The sequence below is a fragment of the Emys orbicularis genome, chromosome 1, assembly GCF_028017835.1.
Source record: "Emys orbicularis isolate rEmyOrb1 chromosome 1, rEmyOrb1.hap1, whole genome shotgun sequence".
Taxonomy (NCBI): domain Eukaryota; kingdom Metazoa; phylum Chordata; order Testudines; family Emydidae; genus Emys; species Emys orbicularis.
The window spans coordinates 45393730-45418652 of record NC_088683.1 but is presented as its reverse complement, the minus strand read 5'-3'; the positions used below and the strand labels follow the sequence as shown (position 1 = coordinate 45418652).

Sequence of the window (24923 nt, the reverse complement as noted above, 5' to 3'; positions counted from 1 at the left end):
AATGACTTTTGGCTTTCAGAAAGGTCTAGAGACAATCTGTTTATTCAGAGGAGTTGTCATGTGAACACACTCAGGACAGTATGTTTGATAAAGACTACAATTCACCTGTTACCAAAAAAATACCAAAACCCCACGACACACACACTATCCATTTCTTCTAAAGTATCTTTAAGAATGTTTCTTAGATTATAAACTCTTCAATGCAAGCGCAGTGTCTAGCTCTATGTTTATACAGCACACAGCACAATGCAACCCCTGCTTACTATTTATGAAATTAAAATAATAATGTTTAAAATTAAAACACAAAAAAGCTGGTACCAATACAACTAGAATCCTGCAGCCATATATTTAGTACCTAACAAATATATAAAAGTTATCTCAATTAAGAACCTCCACCAAAACTGATAACACAAAATAATTCCCCTATTCCCTTCTGGAAGGTCCAGAACCTGCAGTCTCTATGGAGGCTCCCATTAATTTCAGTGAGCACTTTATTTAAATAAGAACCACAGGATCAGCACTAAGACTATCATATGTTACTTCCTAATCGATCTTGATTTTCTCACTGGACTTTTACACCATTGGGGTGGAGAGGAAGGAAGAGAAGAACTGAGGGAGAGGAAAGGGAATGAAAGGAGAGAAGTCAAAAGAAAGAGAAGGGTCAGCAAAAAAATAGCAAGAGAGGAGAATAGGAAAGCGAAGGAAGGAGAAAGAGGTGAAATAATGGAGAAAAGTAACAGGTAAGAAATAGGGGTTAGGAGGAACAGACTGAGAACATTGGTCTACAATTTTTGAGAAGTCGTCTGCTTCAGAGATAAAATGTGCTATTTATTATTTATTTTGATGTGCTGAATTCAAATATGACAATTAAAACAACTGATTGGCTACTGTTTCTAAGATATTTAAGTTTTTACATTTTATGTCTATGTATATTGTGTAGATAGTAGAGTTTTAATCATAAATTGTAAACCTAGGTCTTTTCATGTGTTTATGGTTGCTTTACATGATAATATTTCACCTGTCCTGTTTATGTAACACTTTAAAAATCAGCAAAAGGGTTATATAAATAAAATTTATTATGAAACAAAAGGCAAAAAACTATTCTGTACATAGTTTAGTCCTATTCAGTGTCTACTCGGCGCTTCTTGGCTTGTCTCTTGTATTCATTAAACGGAGCATCTCTTGTCACTGTCCAGCAATAGTCTGCAAGCATTGATGGGCTCCATTTGCCCTGATAGCGTTTCTCCATTGTTGCAATGTCCTGGTGAAATCACTCGCCGTGCTCGTCGCTCACTGCTCCGCAGTTCGGTGGAAAAAAATCTAGATGAGAGTGCAAAAAATGTATCTTTAGTGACATGTTGCAACCAAGGCTTTTGTATGCCTTGAGGAGGTTTTCCACCAACAACCTGTAGTTGTCTGCCTTGTTGTTTCCGAGAAAATTTATTGCCACTAACTGGAAGGCTTTCCATGTCGTCTTTTCCTTGCCACGCAGTGCATGGTCAAATGCATCATCTCGAAGAAGTTCACGAATCTGAGGACCAACAAAGACACCTTCCTTTATCTTAGCTTCACTTAACCTTGGAAATTTTCCACGGAGGTACTTGAAAGCTGCTTGTGTTTTGTTAATGGCCTTGACAAAGTTCTTCATCAGACCCAGCTTGATGTGTAAGGGTGGTAACAAAATCTTCCTTGATTCAACAAGTGGTGGATGATGAACACTTTTCCTCCCAGGCTCCAATGACTGTCGGAGTGGCCAATCTTTCTTGATGTAGTGGGAATCTCTTGCACGACTATCCCATTCGCAGAGAAAACAGCAGTACTTTGTGTATCCAGTCTGCAGACCAAGCAAGAGAGCAACAACCTTCAAATGGCCACAAAGCTGCCACTGATGTTGGTCATAGTTTATGCACCTCAAAAGTTGTTTCATGTTGTCATAGGTTTCCTTCATATGGACTGCATGACCAACTGGAATTGATGGCAAAACATTGCCATTATTCAGTAAAACAGCTTTAAGACTCGTCTTCAATGAATCAATGAACAGTCTCCTCTCATCTGGATCGTGAACGATGTTGAGGGCTGCCATCACACCATCGATGTTGTTGCAGGCTACAAGATCACCTTCCATGAAGAAGAATGGGACAAGATCCTTTTGACGGTCACGGAACATGGAAACCCTAACATCACCTGCCAGGAGATTCCACTGCTGTAGTCTGGAGCCCAACAGCTCTGCCTTACTCTTGGGTAGTTCCAAATCCCTGACAAGGTCATTCAGTTCACCTTGTGTTATGAGGTGTGGTTCAGAGGAGGAGGAGGATAGGAGAAAATGTGGGTCCTGTGACATTGATGGTTCAGGACCAGAAGTTTCATCCTCTTCCTCTTCCTCGTCTGACTCAAGTGAGAATGATTCTGGTGCATCAGGAACCAGCAGTCCTTCTCCGTGGGGTACTGGGCGTATAGCTGATGGAATGTTTGGATAATGCACAGTCCACTTTTTCTTCTTCGACACACCTTTCCCAACTGGAGGCACCATGCAGAAGTAACAATTGCTGGTATGATCTGTTGGCTCTCTCCAAATCATTGGCACTGCAAAAGGCATAGATTTCCTTTTCCTGTTCAACCACTGGCGAAGATTTGTTGCACAAGTGTTGCAGCATATGTGTGGGGCCCACCTCTTGTCTTGATCTCCAATTTTGCAGCCAAAAGAAAGGTGATAGGCTTTCTTAACCATAGTGGTTATACTGCGCTTTTGCGATGCAAAAGTCACTTCACCACAAACATAGCAGAAGTTATCTGCACTGTTCATACAAGTACGAGGCATCTCTGCTCACTTTGGCTAAACAGAAATGTGTCCCTTTGCAAAATCAAACACTGACAAATAAGAGAGCACGACACTGTATGATTTCTAGAGCTGATATAGGGCAATTTGTTCAGCAGAGTGATGTAAGCTTCGTTATGATTGCATCATCCATGACTTCTAGGAATAACATGATGCAATTCATATCATGTATGATGCAATACCAGCTTCAGATTGCATCATTCACTGTTTTGCCTAAAAAGCAAGTACTGTCCAAACCCAGTCATAGATTTATTCATAGATCCAGTCAAAGATGTATTTTAGTCATTTCTGGCTTAAATTGAGATCCCTTCCCTTTATAACTCACTTATCCTCCGCCATTCCCAAGTCAAGGGTCGTATATACTGACCCAATAGCATATCTTGAAAACTAGAGCCAATCAACAATTTTAAGCATCCTTTTCGTTCTCAGTGACCCAGAATTAGTAAAGTTTGACTACATTTATTTCAGAAGCATTTTGGCTGTAGAGCAGTGGAATAAGAAGGAAAGGCAGAATAAATGAGGAAGCGATTAAGGGCCTGATCCCACATGGGAGTTTTGCCATTGACTTCAATGGGTGCAGGAACAGGCACTTAAGGGAGAAGAATCTAACTGACAGCTGATATAGAGGAAAGGTTCTACTGAGAAGGAAAGAATCTTAGCAAAAGGGAAAATGGGGGGGGGGGGGAATCCCAAGTGAATGTCATATACTCTGCCTCACACAAGAGAGAAAGAGAAAATACTGAAAGGAAACAGAAGGAACAAAAGACAAAGATAAAAATCAGGGGGGAAAAACACAGTATCTTGAAGATGTGAAAGAAGTATGGCCTAAGAGAGAAAACAATGATCTTTAAAAAATGAGACAGTCAAAGGGAATCTTTTCACAGTTATTACATACACACAGACAGAAAAAGAAATCTTAACCAAACCATAAGTCTGGATACTTGGAATTCTGGGGAAGTGTAGTGGGGCGGCTGCCCCACTCCATGAGAAAAAGGGCTGGAACAGGACAGAGAGGCTGCGCAGACCAGCAGCCAATCAGCAAAGGCCTGTGGAGAGCCAATCAGGGCCAGGCTGGGCCCTATATAAAGACTGCCTAGCAAAGGAGAGGGCAGTCTCTCCCTGACTAGCAAGGGAGGAGGACTGGTTCCTGAGGTAAGGAGGTAGCACCTTCGACAGAGCAGTGCTGGGCAGGTTCGGGGGAGCAGAGGAGAGCTCTGGCCCAGTTACCTGACAGACTGTGGCCCCTGCTAAAAAGGGTCGAGAAGGTGCACGGGGCCAAAGGGGAAGTGGCCCAGGAAAGATAGGCAGACGAGAGGGGAGAGAAGGAGGGCAGAGGGAGGCTGCCGCTAGAGGGTCCCTGGGTTGGGACCCAGAGTAGCAGTGGGCCTGGGTCCCCCCTTGCACTGCATCTGGCCATGGAGGAGTGTGGCCAAGACTGACTGCAACTTGCCCCTGAGGTGAGAGGCTAGACTTTGGGGTTGTGGTTGGTCACTGAGGCAAGTGAAAGCCAAAGGCTGTCGTTACCCCCCCTCCCGGGAAGGGGATGAGAGTAGAGTAGTGGGTGCTGCTGGAAGGCAGTGTCCTGAAGCAGACACCGCCGAGCGGGGAGCAAGGCGGTTCCCAAATCAGCAGAGCAGACAATGGGTGAGACACCATACGCAGAGGGCGCTCCACAGCTGACAAGAGCTAATTCCTGGAGGAACCAGCAGGAGGTGCCAGCGGTGGTGAGTCTCCACCCTGTTGCACGTGGTGGAGAATGTGGGCATAGACAATCACCCCTGATACAAGGGGCAGGGCAAGGACTGTGGGACTATTGCCCGGATCTGAAATTGAGGAACTGAAGGTGGAGAAAATGGTGGACTGGTACTGGAGAGCCTGTGTGGCCTGGCTCGCCGAGCTGCAAGGGGGACAGCTTCAGCTGCTGCAGGGGAGGGCACATGGACCTCATTGGAGGCCAGGCACCTGGGGCCAGAGGCCGGTGCCGGGGCCTAAAGACTGTTTCGCCTGTGGGTGACTGGGACACTACAGAAGGGAGTGCCCCTACCGGGTTGGGGCACAGAGACTCCACCTGGACAAGGAGGGAACTGAGGGAGTGCCCCCTGTGAGGGTAACAGGAGGGCCCAAAACATGTTGGGCCTGTAGGAAACTGGGGCACATGAAGAGGGAGTGCCCTTATGGGACTTGCAGGGCCCAGGCTAGCCCTGCAGGAAGGGCTACGCCAGAGACAAACTGTGGGAGGGCCGTGGCCAACAGAAGATACTGGAAATGCTTCCTTTGCCACAAAGAGGGCCAGTTAAGATGGCCCTGCACCCAGAGAAGGAGGGGCAGGATGGAGGATCGGGCTGGGTCTGAAACTGCCCCGAAGGAGGGGGTGGTGAGAACCAGGGCCCTAGAAAGGGGATTGTCTGGGGCAGGGAGGCCCCGATAAAAAGTGGAACCCACGTGGGAGCTGAGCAGGCTACAGTGGGCACCCAAACCCTTGAGGAAGGGAGCCGGCTGCTCCAGTTAGTGGAGAGCCTGCGGCAGGAGAGACATCCTGCGGGGCCAGCTAAGAGGGAAGCTGGGGAGATAAGACCACGTGTGGGGGGTGTCTCTAAGGGGGAGGGTGTGTAGTGGGGCGGCTGCCCCACTCCTGGAGAACAGGGATTAAAAGCAGCCAAGCTAGGCTGACTGGGGAAGCAGCCACAGTTGGGGCCATGCCTAATCAGGGCCCAGCTGGCCCTGATAAGAGGGCTGGGGGTCAGAAGCTAGAGGAGTCTCACTCTAGACCTGGAGTGGGAAGGGCTAGCTGCCTGGGAGCAAGGTACCTGAGGTGGAGCAGTGCTGGGGAAGGGCACAGGGAGCTGGGGACTTCCAGCCTGGGAAATCCCCAGGCTGCAGGCCTTGCTAAAGGCCAAAGCTGGTACAGGGGTTGCAGAGGTGCAGCCTGGGCTTAGGCAGAGGCAGCTGGTCTGACTCCCTTGCCAATGATGAGTGGCCTTTATAGACTGGAATCTGCCCCAGTGAGCGGGGGCTAGATGATGACTGGCAGTAGCCACTGAGGCAAGGTGGGTTTAGAGGGCTGGGGGTTCCCCTGGGAGGGGAGACCCAGAGTGTGGGCTTACTGCTGGGGCAGAACCCCAAGGTAAAGGGCACTGGGGTCCGGGAGGGACATGGGGCCAGCGGCAGGCGGGACACCGGCCTGCAGTGGGTGCTCCATATGCTGGAGAGCTAATTCCCAAGATGACCAGCAGGAGGCGCCGTACCGGTGAGTCATCGCCTCGCTACGGGAAGTTTAGAATCTGAACCCACAGCTGATCTCATTTCTATAACATGCTGACCACCACCTACATCATCTTATCACTTCAAGTCAAACTTTGAGGTGTTTGAAATCCAGATCTGACTTTTATCTTATCTTACACAAAACATGGTATCTCTAGTAAATAAAACTGCACGAGAGTCTACTGGAGTTTTGTTGCGTCATATTTTAAAACTATGTACAGTGAGGTGGAAACAGGGGTATGTGTGCTGGGGGAGGGGTGACCCCCAACCAGTGGGGGCACAGAACTCCTCCAGAGCCAGGACAGGAAGGGGGGCAGATCCAGCTGCTGGAGGAGGGGGAGAGGAGGAGAGCCATCTCCCCTGGTCCTGGGGCCACAGCGGTGAAAACCAGCTCCTCTGGCTGCCCAGAGAGAGAGAGAGCTCCTCCGGCCACGGGGTGCATAGAAAGTGCCCCTCCAAAAGTGGCCACATTTTTTATTCCTGTGCATGCCCCTGGGAGGAAAGTAAAGAATTTACTGTGACATGCATACAAGTGTTTCTGAGTTGCTATTCACTGTTACAGGACTGCAGTATTTCTCCTGATTTTACTGTTGGCGTTGTCAGAAACAATACACAACATTTATTGGTTTACGGCATTCTTTTCATGTTACAGGGATGTGACAAATGGCATTTGTTGTTACTAGTCCAAACACCAAATAGTAGCTATCAGTTGTCAGTAAATAATAAATACAAATAATTAATGACCTTGCAAGGAATTGTGACCTCAAGAGGTCTCCTGATAGCAGTAACATTTGGTAAATGGATTGTGTTGTGCTGCCAATAATAAACAGATTTGCTTGAACATGGAATGCATGATTTGGAAAGCTGTAATGGGAACCCTTTATATAATGCAGTTATTGGAAGAGAACAGTGAGATTCCTATATGATTTTGTCCCATCAATTCCACAGACCTTCAGTGGGATTTTTTTTCTTTTTAAATCAGCAGTTCAGTAACTTTTCATTTTTTTTAAGTTTAAATTCACTGTCACTGATATTTTCAGGAGTTATTGGGCAGTGCTTTGGTATCACCATGGTTGGCAAAAGAACCACAAGGACTGAACATGAATTGTGGAGCCAGTACACATTTCTACTTTTATATAGCTGATGGCACAATTGAAATGCAGGCCAGGGCCTAGATTTTGCTGCTCAGGTGTGCAAAGGAAGCAGAAACAGGCCATTTCTTCGCTGGAGCAGCAAGTCCCCCGTACACATAGAGTGGGTATAGCTAATTCCTACATCATCCCACCACCTCTGCAGTTCCAAAATAGGAGAGATCTGAGGGTTGTGGCCAGAAAGTGCTACACTCTGGCAGTCCCCATCTGGCGGAATGTCCCTTGGGGTCTGTTACCAGCTGGTGGATTTTAGAAAAGCTCTCAGCCTCTAGTTCTCCAGTGTTTTGTGCCTTTTTTTTTTTTTTTGGCTACTGATGCTACCATAGTGCCTCAATGATTCAGAGACAGAGAGCTAGCTAATAATTTCTATTTAAAAATCAAATTCACTTTGTCCTACGCAAAAATAAACACCATTAACTTCAGAACTAAGGTGTTCTTCCTGATTTCCAAAAGCTGCCTCTGATTTTAGATCTGCAGTTTTTGGGACACATAATTGCAGGCACATTGTTTAGCCACCTAGAGTAATGACTTGATTGTGTGTGCAATCACTGGTGCCCATGAGATTGCCCTCCACAATTATTTGCAAGCCTCATAATAGGAGTTCTAATTTGGAGTCCAAGTTAAAACCCTGTGAAAACTAGTGCTGTCTATTTGCATATAGTAATTGTTTTATGGCTAGCTTACATACCCTAGAAAAATAAAGTTTTTAATACAGAAATGTGTGCACTGATGCCCCCTTAAAAAGCATTGTGTGGTACCTATAAAACCAACAAAAAATTAAACTTAAAATCAAGCACTCTTTGAAGGGCCCCATTATCATTTTACAGAGGCAAGAGAAGCATTTCCCAATCTTTTCAATCATGTGTACCATTTTACTAGACTAAGACCTCAATCTTGTCCTCTTGAGCTGACACCTCCTATTTAGTTGTGTGCACTGTAATGTACAGACATATGGGTGGGTGGGCTAAAATTTACAGAAGTAAATAGGAGGCACAGTGAGCAGAGGCTTAACACTGAAGCAGAGATGGAATTCACAGTATCAGTCACAAAAAGGCCAGTCATATTTAGGGCCTGATCCAGTAAAGTCAACTGGGAGACTTCCATTTATTCCAGTGGACTTTGGATCAGGCTGTCGTACCTAAATGCTATGGTGATTGGCTATAGACAAGTAATATAGGTGCCGATAGATTAAAAGAATCCTAAAGAATTAGTAATAGTATCATACCAATTGTTGGGAATCACCAGAAGGTATAGCATGCACCCTCAGGAAAATAGGATCAAATCATGAAACATTGGATACAGAAGCCACATTGCTTACCATTTGCAGCGAAAGCGTTTGCAGTAGAAATATCATTTAATCTATACAAAAAAGGAAAGATAATTAAAATAATGTATAGACCAGAATAATATTCTCAAGAAACATCTGGAGTTAAAGGCCATTTTTGGCATGCCCTTCCTATGCTGGTCTGCAAAGCTACTACTCCCTCCTTATTCAATCCTTCATTAAAGTCCATTTCTTTTTTCTGCAAAGCCCATAAGGAACTAGTCAACTAAGAGATGTATTTATTTTATTCCTGAAAAACTCAAACTTTGCTCCACCAAGCTGTTGAATTCCCCAGAACAAGAAGCCATGTTATTGGTATTAACCTGGTCCTTCCCTCCCCAGACTCCCTCTCATTAAGTCATATTGTCTGATATTAGCTTGTATGCTCCTTAGGACAGGGCTCTTGCCTGTATCTGTATTGTAACATGCTATATATTGTTATGCTATCTTAGGGTCCAGTTATGTCTTTGATAGAGGAAGAGTTATACTGGAGCTCCACCATCCAAGCAACGGTGCATATATGGAGGTACCAGGGGAATGAACTGAGCAGAGTGACTTGCTACACCTATGCAAACTGTGTAGTCAGCCCTTCTCTCCCTAACACTCTTACATTGGTGCTTGATGGTTTGTGTTGGATATATACCTATCTCATAGAGCTGGAAGGGACCCCGAAAGGTCATCGAGTCCAGCCTCCTGCCTTCATTAGCAGGACCAAGTACTGATTTTGCCCCAGATCCCTAAGTGGCCCCCTCAAGAACTGAACTCACAACCCTGGGTTCAGCAGGCCAATGCTCAAACCACTGAGCTATCCCTCCCCCCTGCAAGCAGGACAGGTTCTATTTTTACTGTGCCCACACATGCTTCTTCTAGGGTTCCTAATGCTGCTGGCAGTGCTCCTCAGCACAGCAAACCAACTTATAGCTATCTCCTGTGCAGGTCCATAGGGCAAGAAGGGGCTACCCAGCATTTGCTTCCCCCTTTTGCACAGGGCAGGCATAAGCTGGCCTTCAGGGCACAGCAATAAGCAAAACTCAACATTGTAAATAGGAAGTTAATATTTTAAAAGTTGCTTCATGCTGATCTCAACATCTTGCAGTGTGGTTTGCAAATTTTTAGCATCAACTTCAAAGTAAACTAATTGCTTGATTGTACTGAATTCTGAGAGCTATAAATGTGAAAGCAAGTGTTCAAAGGCTTGAGGGTGTTACAGGGTAGATTCCAATGAGCACAGATGCAAAATAAATTTCAGTGTAACTTTAGATTTTTCACATGTACAATTTACTTTTATGTTTAAAAGCATTTCCATGTGCTCTTTCCTCTCATGACATCAGTGACAGAAATGTTTACAGTAATTTATCACTGCTGTCATTCGGAAGAGAATGGAAATGCTGGTTAGAAACGTGTCAAGTGGTGGTGAAATTGACAACAGAACAAGTTATCAGATTAAATAAAATAATCAAAGTCCTGTCAAACTCAATAATTTGTATGACTATATTGAGATAAAGAACCTAACAGGAATGCTGACAGCACCTGATAGGACTGCCTATAAACTTCGTAGCTTTTTGTTGAAACAGAAACATACAGATTGCCATTCCAGCTCAGGAGAAAGGATACTGAACGATATGGACCAATCTCCAACAGTGCTCTATATCAGACACTCCAGAGAGAGGTGTAAAAGCCCCAGAATTAACAATCATGCAATAACATGCCTATGAAGGAACTTTCTCCCTAACCCCGACAGAGAGAAGATGGCTTAGTCCCAGAAGCATGAAGGATTTGATAATGTCCTTTAAAATTGTATAATTGATAATTTATTTAATATTTACAATTTCATTAACCTGTCTAATGTGATGAAGACTGATCTCAATATTGATATAAACATCCAATCCTTTTTATAAGCCTGCTAGGTTCTTAAACTCTGGAATACCTTATGGCAGTGAATTCCACAGGTTAATTACGTGTTGCATAAAATAATTCCCTTTATCAGTTATAAATGTGTTGCTATTTAATTCCATTAGGTGCTCCATGTTTCTAGTATAATGACACAGGTAAAATATGACTGACCTTCTCTACACCATTCAAATACTGTCCTTGGTAAACTTAACAGACAATGTGAAATAATACAGAGTGTGTATTTAGGGCAAAATATTTGAAAATAACTTTCTTAATCCTGTAACCCTATTGTTTTAGGCACAGATTTTTAAAGGCTTTTAAGTGTTGCTGTGCTCAGCATTACAACACCTAACTGATTTAGGATCCTAAATCCAATTTTCAAAAGGGATCTAGGTACTTGGTCACTTTACTGTCAATGTGATTCAGGCTCCTAAGTGCGTAAATTCCTTTTGAAAATAAGATTTAGGATCCCAAATCAGTTAGGTGTTGCAACACTGAGCATAGCAATGCCTCAATAACTTTTACAAATCTGGGCCTTAGTGACTTATATACATGGTTAATACACATGGAATTTTCAAGAAGGCTTGAAAATATACAGAAATGTCCATTCCAATCTTTATTGCAACAAGCTCCATACCTGCTGATTGGCTGTAGCTTTACCACAAATATGTTGGGCTTGGATGTGTCTACTTTCAGCTTAGATACCTCAAACTCATCTATGTCTGTTAGCTTCCAATCCATTGATTCTTGAAGATAATCCAGAAGGTAACTGGTAGCCTGACAGTCAACAGCCGATAAAACTAAAGAGGATGATGAAGACTCAAGGAGTTCCTGTAATAAGTATGTGGAGAATTTAGTCATCTGCTTCATAGTTAAGACACAGGCGGAATGCTATATTCTTGATTATGATATTCAAATCTGCACACAAATCCAACACTGCAATTTAAAAAAATGACAAGTAATGAGCACTGGTAGAGATGGTTGAAAATTTTTCAAAATTATTAAAGCTTTGCAAAGCTTACATTTTTTTTCTATTTTTTCACCAGTTTATAAAGGTATTGAAATGTCTGAAAATTCAAAATTTTGATTAATTTTTTTTGCAAAATTTGTTTGGATATTTTCACAAAGATAATCCTGCATTTTTCAACCAGTAATGTATTAACATTTTTGCCAACAGGTTTTATTTCTCTTTAAATTGATAGCACATTTTATTTAGCACATACTCCACATGAAGCCTTGTAAGCATGATACTGAAAGCATGACAGCTCCTGGTCTGTATTCCTCAGAACATATACAGTGCTAGTTTCCTCACACTTCTACACCAATGTGTCTCAATGTGACACAGTAATTCCATCTCCATGGCTACTACACCATGAGGAAGTGCATTCATACTACCAGTCTAATAAAGGGCATAAAGGGCATCAAACAGCTGTCAGACAGGAAATTAATGCCCTTGTAATTGAAACTAATCAATATAGGTAAGCACAAGTTAGAACAGTACAATTCAGTACCAGCTAGCCACACTACCATGTCTACACACTTTGCATCTTAAATACCCATTCTTGATAAGTGCTATGAGTGACTAATTGGTAACATAATTTGACAAATCTTGTCTATTTTGGGTCACAGAATCTCATGCTGTTGCTATTTAATTTTTTATAAGTATTTTCATGAATTTCAATTACTTCCTGGCTTGCTACTCAAAACCTGAATCACAAAACTCGGACTGAGTTGGCTCAGTTGGGATTGATCAAATAGTATAATATCTGTTATTTGATCAGGTGAGCATGACTCTTATTCAGGCTTCTGAGCCAAACTCTCATGGAAAGTGAATTAAAAAAAACAACAACATCTCTTTCTGCAAGAATGAATAAATAATGCTAATGTTCTGAAGACGCTGTTTCTGTGTCACTGCAAACCTACATTGTCACAGGCTCCTGAATTGAGACTCTGACAGGTGCTAAGGCCAGTTGGGCCTGTTGCCTTAATACAGTTGGGAACTAGGGGGGCTGCCATGCAGAAATCCAGTTCCAGAATGGCTGAACCATGTGGTTCTTTCCAGAGAAGTGTGACGGTGGTAAGGCTGATCCACAAAGGGTGCACGTGAGAAAGACTAATGGAGTCTAAAACAGGTTGCACTGTGACTATGACACCTAGTTCACAGTATCTTCTCTTTTGCATTTCTAAATTTAGGGATAATTGCTATTATATCTAGTGTTCTGATGTTAAACTTGTTACAGACTCTCTCTTAACTAGTGCTAGTGTTATGGTGTTGCTAAAGCTTTTCTCCTCCTACTCATTCTTTCTGTTCTCTAACACTTTCCTGACCCTTTTCTGTTTTTGATTGCTCAGATGTTTTGCTGTTGCTTATGTTTCCTGATGGTATTGATTTTAAAGGAGGGAACTCCAAGCTAAGATTAGACATCTTCACAGTTTCTCTAGCTGTAAATCAAAGATACCTCGGTTGTATTGTCCAATTAGCCAGGATCAGGGCCGGCTCCAGCATTTCTGCCACCCCAAGCAAAAAAAAAAAAAAAGCTGTGATCGCGATCGGCGGCGGCATTCAGAAAAAAAAAAAAAAAAAGCCACGATTGGCAGCGGCAGTTCAGCGGCAGGTCCTTCGCTCCTAGAGGGAGTGAGGGACCTGCCGCCCCCGAATTGCCGCAGGTGCCGCCCCTCTCCCTTGGCCGCCCCAAGCACCTGCTTGTTAAGCTGGTGCCTGGAGCCGGCCCTGGCCAGGATGGTAGAAAAATAACTACAGGAATGAAAACAGGGCCAGGCTGCCTTGATTCACAGGCCTCTGAGAAGGGTTCTCAGCTCCTTCTACAGGAAAATGATGTCATAGCCTGCCTTGCTTGTTTTGGTTAATGAACCTGAAGATAGTTAACATGTTGCATGAGAAAATCATGATGCTATATTTAATGCCAATAGTTTTGCTACTTTAATTCAGGGAAGTCTATGGCCTGTATTATGTAGGAAGCCAGACTAGATGATCACAAAAGAGTCCTGTGGCACCTTATAGACTAACAGATGTATTGGAGCATAAGCTTTCGTGTGTGAATATCTTTTTTGCTTTTTACAGATCCAGACTAACATGGCTACCCCTCTGATAGATGATCACAGTGATCCCTTACGGCCTTATAATCTCTGAACCCCTTGCTCCCAGCAGCAGGAACTGTTCCAACAATAGTATTAAGCAGTTTTTAAATTTTTTTGTTAAAGAAAATTTTTTAGTGATCAGTGTCGATTTATAAAAATTATGAAGATGGATATTCAAAAACCTATATGAGTATTGCACACCTGTCATTAAGGAACCCACATGATGCTTTAGCTGTCTAGTGTATATTCAGACTAGTGTACATCTTCAGCTCATCAGAATCCTGCACACTTTAAATGGGATTGAGACTGCATAGAGCTACCCAAAAGGGCCTGATTTTGCATTCCAATGAAGGATCAGGCACTAAGGGGCAAATCCAGTTCTGAGTAATCAAGCTGGCCATTGGGAAGATCTGCAGGGGAAAGGGAGAGAAATCTTCTCCCTAAGCACACAGAGTGACAGTGGAACCCCGGCATAGAAGCTGGAGTGTAAAATATTTGCAAAAAGAAATTCTGCTGGCTTTGTCAAATTATCATCTGAATGCACTTCTTTGTCTTTTTACAAGTCACGTACTTCTCTTTTAGATTAAACATTAGAGGAACTTTTTAATTGATTTCATTTGTTTCTAGAAAGATTGTTAATTGCTCTCATTTGTTCTTAGATACAGATTGTGTTTAGATACTTTTCTGTCAATTTTGTAACAAAGCATATTTTGGGGAAAAGATTCTTATGTTCCCAGACTTTTCCAGGGCAAAAACAAGCCAGAAATAGGCAGGTTTCTTAATATAAATGAGAGATCCTTGACGTCTTTAATCCGCAAAAATGCCATTTAAAATATCAAAGTTGTGGGTTTATTTTCTACCACACTGATCAATTAGTGTCACATATTCAAAGCAAAGCAAAGCAAAGCAAACAGAGTTGGAAGAACCATCTGTTTCTACTCAGGTAACAGTCTTTTGAAAATCAGTGACAATCACGTGGAAAATTTGTGTTGTCACTGTTTTTGAAGCTTTCAGCTTACATAATGTATTTTATATTTTTAGATTAATAAAATATACTTTACCACAAGTTTCAGGAGGCATACATGAAATTATGCATTATAGTTCTATGGAAAATTGATGCAATATACCTTAGCAGATAACAGTTATTTCAACTACTGAGAGTATTTGTGAAGAAGTAGTTTTTCATTCCATTGCAGTTTGTCAGCTAATGTTGTGACTGTTGTTATTGTATATCTCATTTATTAAATTTGTTACTGCCCTTCCATTACAGGTTATCTGCAAATTGTTCTTTTAAAAATGGGAGCATTGCTTGTTTTTTATTTATGTACTTATTTTGCTTCTTTATGATGTATAAAGCGGGCCTGATTTTATTCATTTGTTTTTATTTTCTACTTTTTAAAAAAAAACCTTGTAGCTATCAGTAATGCCAAGTCTGGTCATCCCTACTTTTGCCTGAAAACCTCTTAATAGTAGGAAGCAGTGTCTTAGAGCATGTTTATCATGTGTCCTCACACCATAGCTGAAGGGGAAGGTTTGAATCTTTTAACAAAGACAACCTTTATCTAAAAGGTTAGGTAGTCACTGAAGTTAAATAAGTGTAAACAAAAACAAAGTTTTAAAGATTCTAAGGCCTTCTCTATCCCAGGTAATTGTACCAATTTAACTAAATTGGTTTAGAATCTGAATTTGGTTAAACTGGTGTAATCCTCTTGTGTGGAGATTCTTAAATTGGTTTAAGACAGGGGTTGGCAACGTTCGGCACACGGCTCGCCAGGGTATGCACTCTGGCGGGCCAGGCCAGTTTTATTTACCTGCTGACGTGGCAGGTTCGGCCGATCGCGGCCCCCACTGGCCGCGGTTCGCCGTCCCGGGCCAATGGGGGCGGCGAGAAGCGGTGCGGGCAAGCGATGTGCTGGCCAGTGGGGGCCGCGATCGGCCGAACCTGCTGCGTCAGCAGGTAAATAAAACTGGCCCGGCCCGCCAGGGTGCTTACCCTGGCGAGCCGCGTGCCGAACGTTGCCGACCCCTGGTTTAAGACTATCTTGTATCAATTTAGTTGAAGTCAGTACAAGGGTATGAAGCAATAGGTTTCCTGGTAGAGTAGAGGATAATATTTCAGCCTCTTTAAACAGAAGGGAGGGGACATGGGTGACTGAGGACTGGTCTACACAGTTTTGTACTGCTATTATTACTTTGGTTTAGAAACTAACACAGTTTAAATGGTGCAACCCTTACTGTGTGTGCAGTTGTATGGATATAAAGATGCTTATAGCAATATAGTTTATACCTGTTAAGCAATCATGTTGAGATAGGATTATATGACCCTGTTCAGCCAGTTGGTAAAACGATCAACAGTTTTTACTACCAATAACGATTGCAATTATTTTCAGTTACATACATATGCTTGTTTTGGCCAATTAGATTATATTTGGCTATCAAGGAGTGTCTATAATAATAAGTCATGTAGCTGTGCATATGTACATTTACACACATGCAATATCTAGCCAAAAGTTCTGACTTACAATAGTAATTAGACAACTGCACAGCTGGCAGCTAATTAGAATGCTTTATTTTACATTGTAATTCCATAAAGTTAAGCATCAGTGCAGGGAAAGCCAAAGCTAATACTTGGGAAAACAGTTTGTGGAATATAATTTGCTTGACAGAAATTCTCCCAGAATGCTAATCTTTGTATTTTATTATTTAATAAAAAAAATATTTGAACCTTTAGGACAAATGGTGTACTTGTAGCATCTTTTTCTGTATTAACTGGAAATGGAAGCCTGTAATTGCACACATACTCATTGATCCCAAAAGCTCAAAACAGCTGTTAATGTAGCTGAACAAATCTAATAACTGCAAATGTCTCTGAGGCTTATAACCCCATAACTCTCTTTTCAAGTTACATTTTTTCCTTGTATTACACATGCTGCTACATGCACACATTCATACTAAATGAGATCTCTGGTTTAAGTCTGTGAATAAATTTGCATCTCTGAAGTTCAAGAGGAGAATGCTCAGGTAACATGGCACAGCTATTATTTCTTAATCACTCATACAACAAAGTTTGTATATTGAGATATAAACATTTGTGATCATGCAACATTAAAGATCTGAATTTGCCTAAGGTGAGGAAATTCATGGCTGATTTTCCCTTTTTCCCCTATTGTGTATATATTATGATAGGGTCTTTCATCAAACAATCAGGACTGGATTTCTTTCTAAAAGATATGCTTTCACTCAACTGGAAATTATGAGCTTGATTCAGAGATTACTGGGTGAATGTTTATGGCCTGTGTTCTACAGAAGGTCAGGCTCAATGACCTTTTCTGGACTTCAAATCTATGACTGTGTTCACAAATGCCCAAGTATTGTTAAAGTAATACATATGTGCACCTAAGTGAAAGAAAAATGTTTTGCTTAAACAATATATAATTCAATGTAAAGTATTTACAATCCTATTGATGGAGCAATATAGAAAAATGCAATTTCCAGTCTCCCTGGCCATTAAGTCCTACTCTAATACCTCCAGACTTCCAGTCCCAGTCTCCTGCCACACTCAGTTTTCTTGTCCACTCAGTCCCCTCCCAACAGCTCCTTGTCCAGCCAGTCCCAGTCCCCACTTCACCTGGCTCCTCTGATCTGGTCTCTCTCCTCCACCTTGGTCCCCATTTGCAACCCTCCACACACCCACCCACACACACAGACGTGCCCCATTTGCACTGAATCCCAGTCCCAATCTCCCTCCATGAACTCCTCAACCAATCTCAGTCTCCCCCTGCACCTACTGGCTCCCAAGTCCCTATCCTCCCCACCCCAGTTTCCCTTCCTGGCTCCCAGTAACAATCTCCTTGCCCTCCCATCCATCTCTTGTCCCTCTGCATTCAAATCAGACAGCTTCCTTCTCCATGCTGCCCGGGCCCAACAAGAGAGGCACTGAAAGAGCAGGAGAGACAGCTTCCCTGCTCTCAGTTCAAGTGCCCAGACCTGGACCCAGTCCCAGCACACCCCACAGCAGTCCAAAGCTGCAACTTCAGGGGAAGTCCAACTCAGCCCTGGGCTGGAGCATGCCCAGTGTAGAAGGAATCTTTCGGAAAAGCTGCTAAATCTGATAAGTCTCTACTAAGCCTGTGAATTTTGTCAAGGGCTTATAACTTGGCCAAATTTGGGTAGATTTCCATGGGGGCAGCAAAAGGCATATCCCTGACATACATGGCACTGCCCTACCAAGTCCTTTCTCCAAAGCATCAGGGTGCTAGAGATTTTCAAAGAATAGATTACCAGAATGTTTTGTCTTGGGCAAAACAATGCATTTTTCCTTAGCCTCAGTCTCAGAAATGGCTGAATCATCTTGGCTGGAAATTTCAGCCCAGACAGTTACATTTGGAAAAGTTATAAGTGAACTAAAAGCAGGGTCTTATAATGGGAAATGTCAGGCAACATTAATAGGCAATACAACCCGCCCCATACATATGATGTACTACATAGTAGTACTACATAGTATGTACTGCATCATATGTCCCATTGTTTGGCAAGGTATGGTCATTATGGGTCAGATCCTGCAAAGCGTTCAACTCCCTCTGAAGTCAATGCGAGTTGAGGCTGCTCAGCACGATACAGGTAGTTATTATGGGAGTTTTAATTCTGTTTTCTGAATCTCATGCAATGAAAGTCTCAGACAGTGTTGCAATAGCACTGCTGATTCTCTTAAATTCTTTGATTTTTTTAAAGACAAAGGGGGGGAAAGTATTTAATAAAAACACACCTTTGTTTGAGTGGCTGTGCCTCAACAATGCTTGAAGAGATTTTCTTCCAATTTCCCAAATGAATTCACTTCTGCAGTAAGAAGGAGCATGTGAAATTTCAGCCCCAACAGGAATGGTTAAAGGAGCCACTGAAAATAAGGGCTTAGAATGGAAGTGCCATCTCAACAATAACTAACAGAAGCAGAGAATCATAGAATCATAGAAGATTAGGGCTGGACTAGGGATGGACCTCAAGAGGTCATCTAGTCCAACCCCCTGCTCAAAGCAGGACCAACCACAACTAATTCATCCCAGCCAGGGCTTTGTCAAACTGGGCCTTAAAAACTTCTAAGGGTAGAGATTCCACCACCTCCCTAGGTAACCCATTCCAGTGCTTCACCACCCTCCTAGTGAAATAGTTTTTCCTAATATCCAGCCTAGACCTCCCCCACTGCAAGTTGAGACCATTGCTCCTTGTTCTGTCTCATAGACTCATAGACTCATAGACTTTAAGGTCAGAAGGGACCAATATGGTCATCTAGTCTGACCTCCCGCATGATGCAGGCCACAAAAGCTGACCCACCCACACAGAATCTTCCAGCCTGCGACCCCTGCCCTATGCTGCGGAGGAAGGCGAAAAACCTCCAGGGCCTCTGCCAATCTACCCTGGAGGAAAATTCCTTCCCGACCCCAAATATGGCGATCAGTAGAACCCCGAGCATACAGGCAAGATTCTACAGCCGGACCCTCATTTTAGCAGCGATGGCACGTTAATGCCTAATTGACTAAAATCACGTTATCCCATCAAACCATTCCCTCCATAAACTTATCAAGCCTAATCTTGAAGCCAGAGAGGTCTTTCGCCCCCACCGTTTCCCTCGGAAGGCTGTTCCAAAATTTCACCCCCCTGACGGTTAGAAACCTTCGTCTAATTTCAAGCCTAAACTTCCCCACGGCCAGTTTATATCCATTCGTTCTCGTGTCCACATTAGTACTGAGCTGAAATAATTCCTCTCCCTCCTTGGTATTAATCCCTTTGATATATTTAAAGAGAGCAATCATATCCCCCCTCAGCCTTCTTTTGGTTAGGCTAAACAAACCAAGCTCCTCGAGTCTCCTTTCATAGGAAAGGTTTTCCATTCCTCGGATCATCCTAGTGGCCCTTCTCTGTACCTGTTCCAGTTTGAGTTCATCCTTTTTAAACATAGGAGACCAGAACTGCACACAGTACTCCAAATGAGGTCTCACCAGCGCCTTGTATAACGGAAGGAGCACCTCCTTGTCCCTACTAGAAATACCTCGCCTAACGCATCCCAAGATCGCATTAGCTTTTTTCACAGCCACGTCACATTGCCGACTCATAGTCATCCTGCGATCAACCAGGACTCCGAGGTCCTTCTCCTCCTCCTCCGTCACTTCCAACCTATGCGTCCCCAGGTTATAACTAAAATTCTTGTTACTCATCCCTAAATGCATCACCTTACACTTCTCACTATTAAATCTCATCCTATTATTATTACTCCAATTTACAAGGTCATCCAAGTCTCCCTGCAGAATATCCCGATCCTTCTCCGAATTGGCAATACCTCCCAACTTTGTGTCATCCGCAAACTTTATCAGCCCACTCCTATATTCGGTCCCGAGGTCAGTAATGAATAGATTAAATAAAATCAGGCCCAAAACCGAACCTTGAGGAACCCCACTAGTGACCTCCCTCCAACCTGACAGTTCACCTTTCAGTACCACCCGCTGCAGTCTCCCCTTTAACCAGTTCTTTATCCACCTCTGGATTTTCATATCGATCCCCATCTTTTCCAATTTAACCAATAATTCCTCATGCGGCACAGTATCAAACGCTTTACTAAAATCGAGGTATATTAGATCCACCGCATTTCCTTTATCTAGAAGGTCTGTTACTTTCTCAAAGAAGGAGATCAGGTTGGTTTGGCACGATCTGCCTTTCGTAAACCCATGTTGTAATTTGTCCCAATTGCCATTCACCTCAAGGTCCTCAACTACTTTCTCCTTCAAAATTTTTTCCAAGACCTTGCATACTACAGAAGTTAAACTAACAGGCCTGTAGTTACCCGGGTCACTTTTTTTCCCCTTCTTGAAAATAGGAACCACATTAGCTATTTTCCAGTCCAACGGTACCACCCCCGAGTTTACAGATTCATTAAAAATTATCACTAAGGGGCTTGCAATTTCACGCGCCAGCTCCTTCAATATTCTAGGATGAAGATCATCCGGTCCGCCCGATTTAGTCCCATTTAGCTGGTCAAGATTGGCTTCCACCTCTGATACTGTAATGTCAATCGCCCCTCCTCTATTCCCCTCTGTCCTGCTCCCTCTATTCCTAAGCCCTTCATTAGCCTTATTAAAGACCGACGCAAAATATTCATTTAGATATTGTGCCATGCCTAGATTATCCTTAATCTCCACTCCATCTACATCTGCTGTCATCTGCCAGCACTGAGAACAGCCTAGCTCCATCTTCTTTGGAACCCCGCTTCAGGTAGTTGAAGGCTGCTATCAAATCCCCCCTCACTCTTCTGCAGACTAAATAAGCCTAGTTCCCTCAGACTCTCCTCATAAATCATGTGCCCCAGACCCCTAATAATTTTCGTTGCCCTCTGCTGGACTCTCTCCAATTTGTCCACATCCTTTCTGAGGTGGGGGACTCAAAACTAGATGCAGTACTCCAGATGTGGCCTCACCAGTGCCAAATAGAGGGGAATAATCACTTCCCTCAATCTGCTGGCAATGCTCCTACTAATGCAGCCCAATATGCCATTAGCCTTCTTGGCAATAAGGTTACACTGTTGACTCATATTCAGCTTCTCATCCACTATAATTCCCAGGTCCTTTCCTGCAGAACTGCCACTTAGCCAGTCAATCCCCAGCCTGTAGCAGTGCATGGGATTCTTCCGTCCTAAGTGCTGGACTCTGCACTTGTCCTTGTTGAACCTCATCAGATTTCTTTTGGCCCAATTCTCCAATTTGTGTAGATCACTCTGAACCGCTCCCTACCCTCCAGCATATCTACCTCTCCCCCCACTTAGTGTCATCCACGAACTTGCTGAGGGTGCAATCCATCCCATCATCCAGATCATTAATGAAGATGTTGAACGAAACTAGCCCCAGGACCAACCCCTGAGGCACTTCGTTTGATACCAGCTGCCAACTAGACATCGAACCATTGATCACTACCCTTTGAGCCCAATGATCTAGCCAGCTTTGTATCCACTTTATAGTCCATTCATCCAATCCATACTTCTTTAACTTGCTGGCAAGAATACTGTGGGAGACCGTATCAAAAGCTTTGCTAAAGTCAAGGTACATCACGTCCACCGCTTTCCCCATATCCACAGAGCCAGTTATCTCATCATAGAAGGCAATCAGGTTGGTCGGGCATGACTTGCCCTTGGTGAATCCATGTTGACAGGTTCCCGATCACCTTCCTCTCCTCCAAGTGCTTCAAAACAGTGGGGCAAACCCAGAGCCCAGTGCCCAGCATAAGTAGCTTCTCTGGATGCTGAGTGGATGCTGAAGTGGACACAGGGAGGAATCCTACCTCCAAGGTTATGGAGTGCGTAACGAGGTAGGTTCTGCAAACTCTTACATAGTCCCACTATAGGGCAAAGAACGGGAGGATTTGCACAGTTGTCAATCTCTCAGCCCTCTCCCAGAACACCTATGTCTGTCATGTAAGACTATCCCCACACAGGGGTCTTGCAATATGCAGGTGTGTGTACATCCTGCACAGCTCCCTGAAATATTTCCCTCACTTGAACAGTCGAAGTGCACCAGTTCTCTGCCAAAGGAGCCTCTGTGGCCATGGAAGCAGGGGCAAGAATTGCTCCTTAATGAAGCAGGCACAATCCTGCTTCGATTTTAAAACCACAGGACAGGCACATTCAGAAGTATTACTGCAGCCTTTTGAGGATGCAGCCATTGGCTCTTCAGTTACAATTTACTGTAACTTCCATAATTTACTCATTCCCAGATGCACTTTTACACTTGCCGTATAGTTATCTGAATTTGGTGTTAGTCATGTTAGCATAAAAACATTATGATCTGTTGTGCAGGTGACAAGTTCAAGAGTCCAGGAGTGCAGGAAAAGGGTGAGGAGGAGTGTTTACAACATCTAAAAGCCACATGCTCTTTGAGAATATATATGGTTTGCTGTATGAGATCTAAACAGATTTATACTTCCCCCCTCTGCTCTAATATAAACTATAGACACTAGCAGCAGGTCCTGCATTTTGAAGGCTCTGTTCTTCCAGCACTGTCTCCCACAATGCATCTATGACTGCCATCTGTGAACACTCCTTCACACTAACCAAGAGTACCTGGGAACAGTGGGTACATCAAGTTTGGTGTGTGTGCTTCTGTCAGTATGGACAGTGTGTACTGAGCATGCTGCATAAGAATTTTGTAAAGATTCTTCATGAGGAGAACTAGAGTGGGAGGTCAGAAAGTGTGATTGTGGCTGAGAAGGACTCAGTTTTCAATGTTAAGTCTGCATTTTGCTCCAATAAATAACAGCAGCACAATTCTGTAAGCCCACATTTAAAGTATTGAGATGTCTAATCACATTATTGCACTCAAAAATTAAACAGTTAGATGTCTACATGCTATAAAACACCCTCACAGTTATTTGTGAGTGCACAACTATGGAAACAAAATAGGAGGCCACTTTTGAAAATCAGGAGCAGTGAACCTATTCCTATAGCTGTTTCACTTTGTTCAGCAATTTTGTAAGTGGGCTTCACTATGTAACTTTGGAGGAGTGTCACTCTGGGAGTTTCTTGTTTTATACTAACCAATATAATAATGTTTTTAGAAATAATTTTTACGGATGATGATCAATGTACAGAATTTGACTTTCAGAAAGAAGATTGCTATGAAGGATATTACAGTACATGCAATTGCTTTTCTGCAACTCAGCTGTTAAAATTGAAACACCTTCTTAAGTTATCAAACTGCTTCATTTGAGTATCATTCTATTAACAATTGTCTGTCATGTCAGTCTAACATCATTTTTGTTTGTTTTTCAAATACCACTGGGAGATAACATATGGAATAGAAAGTCTTGCCTGAACATTGTGAAATGGCTTCTCATTTTCATAAGATTCACTGTAATGTGTGAAGTCATCGATGCTAAGCTGAAAAGCAGAAAAATAGTGCAGGTCAGACAGTGTCATCTCAGCTCATTACACACAAGCTGTATTCTGCATTGACAAGATGAAACAAATTACCAGTACATACCGTATCTTGAAGGAACAAGACAAGGTTCTTGGAATCCTGAGTAAACACAGGTTGCAGTAGCATATGCAGCTCCTTCTTTGAGATAATGTGTCCCTCATGTAAAGTAGCTTCAGAGTTCCACAGTGAGCTGAAATTAAAGTTAAATATTTTCCTTTATACTTGTTGCAAAGGTTGACATTTTGTTTCACTTAAATATACAAATGCTGGTAATGATATCGTAGTCTTTTGGTAAAGATCAGGTGTAATATCTGACAGTCTATTCTAGAGGTGAATTCAAATGGACAAATTATTCTAGTGTAGTTCATATCAAGTCAGTTGAGTTACACTAAGGATGAACTGGGGCATGGATGATTATTATTTATTACTACTGCCACCTGCCATTAGTATTTATTATGATTTGTGGAGTGCCAACGGTATGCTAGATGCTTTATTGGCATGTGTAAAATGGGGACCCTCACATGAAGAATTTACATTCTCCATGTCCAATCCTGCAAACACATACTACTAAACGAAGTGCTTTCCACTGTGGATGATCCCTTAGAAGTCAGTGACATTGCCAATGGTAATAAACACTGTGGATCCAATTCAGCAAACCATCAGTGTTCAACAAAGCCTATGCTTAACTAGGAGACTGAATGGGACTTAAGTACATGATTAAGCGGTTTGCTGAACAGGGATGGATTTAAGCATCCATATAGACCTATTATTGTAACAGACAGGATATTTTTGAAAAGGAAGTTGATGGCACATGCTACCTTTCTTTTATATAAAATAGATTTTAAAAGTTGGAAGGAAGTCATATTGTTTGGTTGTTTAGAATACAAGAGAAAGTTTCCATTTGCTTGCTCTGGATCCTTGTAATGGTCCTTTCATCCTCGAGAGCAGTGGTTCCCAAACTTGTTCCGCTGCTTGTGCAGGGAAAGCCCCTGTCGGGCGGGGCCGGTTTGTGTACCTGCCGCATCCGCAGGTTTGGCCGATCGTGGCTCCCACTGGCCGCGGTTTGGTGCTCCAGGCCAATGGGAGCTGCTGGAAGCGGCACGGGCCGAGGGATGTACTGGCCGCCGCTTCCAGCAGCTCCCATTGGCCTGGAGCAGCGAACCGCAGCCAGTGGGAGCCGCGATTGGCCGAACCTGCGGACGCGGCCGGTACACAAACCGGCCCGGCCCGACAGGGGCTTTCCCTGCACAAGCGGCGGAACAAGTTTGGGAACCACTGCTCTAGAGAGACATAGGTACAAGCTGTCCTATGTTTTAAATGGAAATAGATTAGCCATCACAGGTGTTCAAAAATGGCCTTAGCAAAATGAATAATTTGGCAGGGAACAACGGAGCTGGTGACTCCAG

At 43.1% G+C, this 24923-nt stretch overlaps 1 protein-coding gene across 1 annotated transcript in view; it reads right to left on the bottom strand.

The window, feature by feature from the left end:
• Positions 1–24923, bottom strand: part of LOC135873048 (V-type proton ATPase subunit S1-like) — an 84677-nt gene that overhangs the window by 35301 nt on the left and 24453 nt on the right. The window contains exons 3-6 of the mRNA XM_065397523.1: positions 23581–23707; positions 23409–23477; positions 11103–11296; positions 8567–8607 (exon numbers count right to left, since the gene is read on the bottom strand). Coding sequence (XP_065253595.1) covers positions 8567–8607; positions 11103–11296; positions 23409–23477; positions 23581–23707 — 431 coding nt within the window. The remainder of the gene's footprint in view (positions 1–8566; positions 8608–11102; positions 11297–23408; positions 23478–23580; positions 23708–24923) is intronic.